Here is a 7,727-nt window from a genome sequence, read left to right on the forward strand (position 1 = left end):
TAGTTTAAAGAGACTATTAAACAAGCTGTCATGACCCGCTCATTAGCCTTGTCCATGCACTCATCACACTTTTCACACTCAATTGGCCTGAGTTTAGTTTCGTTTTAACTGCACCTTGCATGCGCACGCACACATGCACACACACCAAAACACTTGCCCCATACACTTCTTAAATTCCTTTTTAGTGCGCACAAAGACCGTTAATTTGAATTTGCAGGAAAGCCCAATTAAAAAGGTGAACTAATTTTATTTATCTGACAGAAAATTGCAGTAATAAAAGTAGACAAATGAGATGAACAAACGATAGAGAGAGAGAGAGAGAGAGGGAGAGAGAGAGGGAAAGGAAGGAAAAAAAGGAGAAAATTTGAAAATAAAATAAAATGGCTGCCAACTTTTTAAGGATTTTATTTTTTTTTTTGAAAGTCCAACAACTTTTTGATGTCATTTCACAGCAGAAGTCTCTTCGCTCTTTCCGCTTATCCGACCCGGCGCTACTGGGCAAACTTTCAATGAAGCGTAAATGAACTGTGCACCAACATTTGGCCTCGATTTCACTGCAGTCACGCGTCCTTTATTGTCTGCTAGCCTCCTTTTGGCCATTTACCAACTCTCAAGCGGCGGTTTGGCGCTTGTCCCAAGACAGGTGGAAAAAGATTTTCTAAAATTTATTTGTTCTGTCACTTTTGCCAGCCTACTAAGTCTTTCAATCGAAAGTAAGTCTTGTAAGTGATAGAGCAGTTCATAGGTAAGCGCATGCAAAGTGCGGCACAAAAGTTCAAGTAATGGGCAGCGCACAAGCCACCTGCGCCGGCGGCAACAACAAGCCTGCCATGGAAGGCGAATGTGACAATGTTGAGTCGGCAAAAGTTTTTACGACAATATTCGTTAGTGTCTGGCAAAGCAAGAAGTGCAAAAGAGGCGTTATTTTTGCAAAACTTCAAATTCATTGCCTTTCACAAGTGTGCTGTTTGTGTGTCTGTGTGCGGGTATGTCCTGTGACAATGAAAGAGCCTGCAAAATGAAACTTTGTTTTTACTTCATCTGCCACGTTGTAATTCTACTGGCTGCAGTGCAATGTACTTTCAAACCTAACCGCTGTGAAGGTATACGACTTGGCATCGAAGCTTTCATCGTTCGTCTTGCACTCGATTTAAACTTTCCCCTGTAACAGCAGCGCGCTTTCACTACCGAAACTGTGCCGAGGTTTATAGGCAATGAATGCTGATGTCTTCTAATGTCATTTAAAATTTGTGTGCAACTCTGCGTTTACTGAATTGCCGCAAACCACTGTCGAGCGGTGTCGTATTAAGAGGACGTGTGTGTGTGTGTGTGTGTTGGTCAAGTATGGAGTAGGCTGCAATCCCAAGTCATGGGCAGTATAAAAGTTTCACTCAATTTGGTAGGCATTTGAGGTGTACGCTACTTTGGACTTTACTGCATTGCAATATTTCTTTACCAAGTTTGCACAACAAACAAAATCTTCTGATTTTATTTTGCCTCCCGATCTTGTCAGAAGCTAGTAGTTTTTTTTTTTTTTTGAGGAAATACTGCCAGAGCGGAAAGCTTCCGAGTAGATAACTAACCATAAGTACCGAAGTCATTAGCCGCAGCAGATTTAGGATAGCAGCATAGGATTTTCAAATGATCTTTGTTATGCTATTATCTGGACTAACCGAAACTAAGTGGCGTTTTTCTGTGGCAACCGGATACCAGTAGTAGAAGTGATGCCATCACATACGCTGACCACAGTATACAAATCGATTTATCGTAGTACATGATTGACATATGTACATAAGTATACGAAGTGTCAAATTCCGGTACTTATTGTTGCCATGTGTTATTATCCCGAAAGTTTCGAACTCTTTTCTTATATGGTAGTTGTTTCAGTGTTTTCAACTTATGCTTGGAGATAATGATACTTGACATTATTATTTATGGATTTGGTAATATAGAATCGACCGAGATCAATTATATTGCGATTTTCTGAGTTGCTTCAATATAAAAGTACATCGTCGTTTAAAGTACAAAACCGCGTAACGTCTTTTTTATTTATCAATCGATTTTCTAAATTAGTAGCTTCATTGATAGGTGTAGGTGTTCTTATTCCCTCCCCCGCCGTTGCCTATTTCATGGTATGCGCTATCAAAGAAGATTTTGATCGGCTGAGCATTAATGTGACAAAACGAAGTGTCGACAACAGTCGGAGAGTAAAGCAATCCGTTCAATACAGGCTGATTTGGGCATTAAAAGACGATCACTTACCTATGCCGACCACCTCAGCAGGTAAATTTGCGATCCATTTAACACTTACTTTAACAGTAGTGCTGGCCAAAACAGATACAAATATATATGCACTGATCTCTAAGGGTTCAGATGTCAAAAAATTACCATGAGAAGTACTGCCACTGATATATTAAATTTGAAGCCAACACGATAGCTCAATATATGTACAGACATATATATTGCACATCAAAAACTCGTAATTTCTTAGTACATTCAACTTCTTATAGCCTTTTAACGCAGCACATTACCGGTGATTGCAACTAATTTTGGCAATTCTGCACGAATTTTACGCAACAATCCAGCTCGAAGTTTCCATCTTCATTCACCTTTATGCAACGCTGCACTCCTCCACCATTGTTCACTTGGCAAAAATCACACCTGTCCTTTATGTGCTGATTGCGCATTCAAGCAAATTGGGCATGTGCGAACATTTTTGTGCGAGAGTGTGTTAGTGTGCGCGGTTTACAAGCAGATTTTCGACAGTTAAAACCATAGAGAGCAAGCAGCAGCGTGCCAACTTAGTGAAATTGAGTTGAGTTGAGTTGAGTTCGGGATGAGCATACGCAAATTTGACTAACTTAGCAAATTTTTGATACTTATACTTTTCGTGAAAAAAATAAAATAAAATAAAAAATAAAACTTCTACAACACTTTGCTTTCGGGGCAGTTTTGGGGTATTACATAGAAGCCAGCTTGTACGTACGTACGTATGTATGTATGCATGGATAAATGTGCAAGTGTTAGTAACTAGTATGTATAGAAATCAAACTTACAACTTAAATGCTCAGCTCAGCGTTCCTGCTACTTTGTATACTCATCGCTGGATGTTGGAGTTTAATATTCTTTCTAAGTAAGTAAGTAAGTAAGTAAGTAAGTAAGTATGCGTGCATAGTCATCGAGCCAACATAATCTTGTTAGACGGCAAAGTTTATTGCATGGAAATTTGTCCAACGGCAGAAAACAAAAAGAAAACTTATGCCAAGAAAGAAAGTACAAAAATAGAGGAGCTAAAAAGTAGCAGCAGAAACGAGCTTAAAGCAGTAGTGATGCAGCGAAAGTAGTGTAAAGTGGAAATCGCCTCAAACTTGGCTCGCTGGTTGGTTGGTTGGCAGTCATTGCAGGCAGGCAGTCAGGCAGGCAGTCAGGCAGTCAGACAGCCACAATGCTTGCGTAATTTATGCAAGCGACGAGCGGCGGCTTACATGGCTTATACTTGATATAATAGAAAATATAAATTTCTGATAGAATTTGCATAATTTCCACATGGCCAGTGAGTGAGTGAGGCGCCAGCACGCAGTGAGGTGAAATCATGGAAAGAACTGCACATTTATAGCGTCCATATAGAAAGGATAGAAACTCGCATGCCAAAACAAGGACATTGTGTGTGTGTATGTGCGAAGTTCCCCACCACCACCAAACCTCATTTTCGTCAACAATTGCAGTGTGGGTCCAGTATAATCTAAATGCTTTTGAAGGATAATAAAAGCATTAACTTCTAGGTAATTTTAAACGAATTTTTGCCATCATTCAGCCGCTTGATTGGATGTGTGTGGCCTGAATTTGTGCTGCTAATTGCCATGGTTTAAGCGTTGAGTTATGGCACGAATACCTACATTTTTAGATGAAAGTTTAAAACTACATAAATGGAATGCCTGCTTTTATTTTTGATTTTCTCACTGACATACAAGAGATAACGCTAGTACATATGTAAGTATGTACATATGTAGGTGATGGATTAAGCCAAAATAATTTTATAGTTGACAATTGGTAAAAGTATACGCTTTGGGGATTTGTTTAACAGCTAGAAATTCTTTATAAATTGTCTCAGGATTTAAAAATTTTGAATAATAAATTTTCTTAAAAAAATTTACTTTAAATTTACGGCTTGCGCTTAAAAATATACGGTTAGCTATGGATTCTTGATGAATGGATGATGGATTCTTGTTATGATGGTAGGCTTTGAAGGGCTCAATTTAAACTATTCTAATAACTTCGAAACTAATATGGTGATAATATGATTGAAGATATTATGTTCAGCTCGTCAAGCGTGCTCCTATTACGTTTTTAGCGAAAATAACATGATTGATAATATGATTGAAACTACAAGTGTAAGATTTAAAGCTTTGCAGCGCCCCTTAGCTAGAGAACGCCTTTAAAATGAAACTCGAGCCACACTTTCTGACGTGATTGACGGTATGCTTGAATTTAAAGCTTGATGACTAGCACGAATAACAACTATAGATAAATTACACAAACTGAAGAAATACACTTCGAGTAATTTTCTTAAATATAAGGCATGCTTGATTGATGGTATGTTTCAACATCATTCCCAGTTTGTAATACAGGCCTTTTTCTATCTATCTACTTATCACAAATCCTAGCTTCACATACAAAGGAGAACATATTGAATGGCTGTAGAAACTGCTGGCATTCTTGATAGTACTTTAAGCTTGATGTCGTGCTTGAAGGAGTATAATACACACTAATGTGCCAAAATTCTAACTTTTAATTCGATAATGTAATTAGTTTTGACTATTGATGAATGCTTGACTTTGCTCAAAGCACCATGACATGCTTGAATAAGTCACTGATGTTTATCATATTTAAATACTTTTGAGAAATTGAATTAATAACGAATTGAAACTTAGTCCGATGGCTGGACCAGCCTGCTCAGTGGACGTGTTCCTAAGACATTTTATTTTAATTGATTATTATTTATTATTATTATTTTATTATTTATTATTGATTATGGCCAACCACATATCTTCCAGATAGTCTTAAAATTACAAAATAATATTTAAAAAAATTGCTCACTTACCTTGCCCAAATTGACGAAACCATGATCTCGCGCCACTTGATCGGCCACACCACTTTCTTCGCCGTTGGGTATATGCACCGCCCATGTGTGCGTATAATTTCCAGCACTCCCACTTTCGCCCTCTTCGTCGTAGTCCAATTCAAAGGGCCACCCCGCCGCCAGCGTCAAATCATCGCCACCACCAACACCGTCAATCGCATTCCCTGCAGCTGTTTGGTTCCCATGCGAGGTGGCTGCGGCGGCGGTGGCAATGGCAGCGCTGGCGCTCGGCAAAGTCACGAAACCGACATTCAACGTACACAACAAAAACACTAACACAACACTCAATTGCACACAATTCAACAAAATCCTATTTAAATGCAAAGCAACAGATGTCCGCGACGCTCCTGCTGCTAGCTGCTGGCGGCGAGGCAGACGGCGATGATAATAATGGTGATTATGTTGTTGCTTTTGTGGTCGTAATTGCTGTTGGTTTTCTTGTTGTTGTTGTTGTTGTTGTTGGAAATGTCTACTATATGCACTAGACGCTGATGTTTTTTTCGATTTATGTTTGATCGCATTTTGTTGTTGGCTTACGCTATGACGAGTGTTCACTAAATAACTACTGGTTGTTGGCGTTGTTGTTGTTGTTGTTGTTGCATTAAGAAAACTTGCATTAGTATCACAATGTTGTTGCTTTTGCAGTTGATGAAGTTGGAGCTGCCTAGCCGGTTGCCTAAACGCCCACCCACTTGTAGTCGCCGCATTTGCCGACCATCGAGAGCTGTTATTCGCAGCAAAATTTCGTGTTGGATAATCGCTGTAGTTGTTTTGGTTTTTGCTTTTGCTAGTCGCGCTCTCGCTACCGATTTGTGCTTTCGCTGCTGAATTCCATCGTACGACGTCGTTTTTCATTGTGCGTGCGTGGGGGGGAGCTACTGTGTTCGGGATTTTCTAAGGAAGTGGATTTAGGGGATGTGCGGGTAGTCGCTGCTGTAGCTCTCTCTCTCTCTCTCTCTTTCTTGGTATAAGAACGCCGTCGTTAGTGAGAAAATAGAATGATCTGTGCACAGAGTGGTATTGGCATCGATTGACCCAGCAGGGGTGGAGATCACAGAAGGAAAAATGAAATTGTTGATTTTATGCTGCTGAAAATAGAAAAATAAAGGATGTCGTTGAAAATGTTTGTATGTATACACAACAATATGTATGTATACAAGTACTTATACATACATATGTATAAAGAAATGGAATGGACAGTTAAAAATTTTTATTCAAAATCAAAAAAAATATATATTCGCAATAAAAAGTTAGAATATTCACGAAGATTTAGAGAACTCGGTGAAAATCGTTTATTAATTTCCTCAAGCATTTAAAACTTAAAAAATGTGTTTGCTGATCATAAACAAAATTTTTAATCAACGCCAAAAATTCACATAAAACTCTTTACCTATACGAACAAAAAAATATAAATTTTGTGATTTTAAACTTAAAAAAATTGTTTAAAAGCCTAAAAAACTAGGTAAAGGGTTTCTGTTTTTTCCATTTTCGTACAAATTTTGAAAAAAATATTTTATAATTTCGTACCTATAAAAAATTTGCAAACAATTTTCCGATTTTCAAGTAAATAAAATATAAAAAATTTTTTAACAAATCTCAATATTTTAAAATTTTATATATTTTTTTTCGGGTAATGCCCGGGTACCCAGGTACCCGATTACCCGGGTGTTACCCGGGGCTTTTATTACCCGGGTAGCCGGGTATTACCCGATTTGCCCGGGTACCCGGGTAATATACATATGTAGGTGCCGGTTAACGAAAAACACCCGGGTAATGCGACATAAAGCTTCTTGTATAATCTTTTTGGTGAGGATAAATATTTTTTCTGTGAGAAAATTTTTTTTTTATAATTATTTCTTTATGTCTAGAATGTACGCGACTATGTACACCTAACCGCTTGCCTGAGTAGACGGAGACAAGAAAAGTAAATTAAAACATTAGTTTCTGTACTTAAATTCAAACTTCTAATTTTTGTAAATGCATATACATACATGCATGTGTACATATGTGTGTATGTATGTATATTTTATAGAATATTAAATATTAATCATTTAAAACAGGGACCGAGAACAAAATGTATGATCGAAACTAAATGTCATTGTGGTAGTTTTGTTCCCAAGAACGCGTCAAAACCAAAACCAAAATGAGAACAAAACTGACGAGAACGTTCTCATTGGAAACTATATAAGAACTAAATCCTGTGGAACGTTCCCAGAGAGAACAAAATGCGAACAATACTTTCGGGAACATTTCTAAGAGAACAAAATGCTAACAAATTTCTCCTGAACGTTTTGGCAAAGAAAAAAACGGGGAACCGAAATTCTGAGGAACTTACTCTCGAAGAACAATTTGGGAGCGAAAGTCCCAGAAACTTTGTTACAGAGAACGAAAAAGGAACAAATATTCTCCGAACTATCTCATAGCGTTCCATTACTTTGAAATGTTTGAATATTAATGTTAATAAAAAAAGAACTGAAAGATAATTATGTATGCAAATAAAGTTAACGAAAGACTTAAGACACGAACTTTTATTTTTTTTTTTTTTCCCTGGAAGTTGAAATGGTCCAGGTTTCCTCTGGCTTAGAAT

General features: G+C 37.7%; 1 protein-coding gene across 1 annotated transcript in view; it reads right to left on the reverse strand.

Moving 5' to 3' along the window:
* LOC108370623 (furin-like protease 1, isoforms 1/1-X/2) overlaps window positions 1-6,224 on the reverse strand; it is a 25,719-nt gene extending 19,495 nt beyond the window's left edge. Inside the window, exon 1 of the mRNA XM_017625993.1 lies at window positions 5,102-6,224. Coding sequence (XP_017481482.1) covers window positions 5,102-5,995 — 894 coding nt within the window. The 5' untranslated portion in view covers window positions 5,996-6,224. The remainder of the gene's footprint in view (window positions 1-5,101) is intronic.
* Window positions 6,225-7,727: the final 1,503 nt, after the last annotated feature.

Source organism: Rhagoletis zephyria, unplaced genomic scaffold, assembly GCF_001687245.7.
Source record: "Rhagoletis zephyria isolate East Lansing unplaced genomic scaffold, Rhagoletis_zephyria_1.1 Rzeph_scaffold_04350, whole genome shotgun sequence".
Classification (NCBI taxonomy): domain Eukaryota; kingdom Metazoa; phylum Arthropoda; class Insecta; order Diptera; family Tephritidae; genus Rhagoletis; species Rhagoletis zephyria.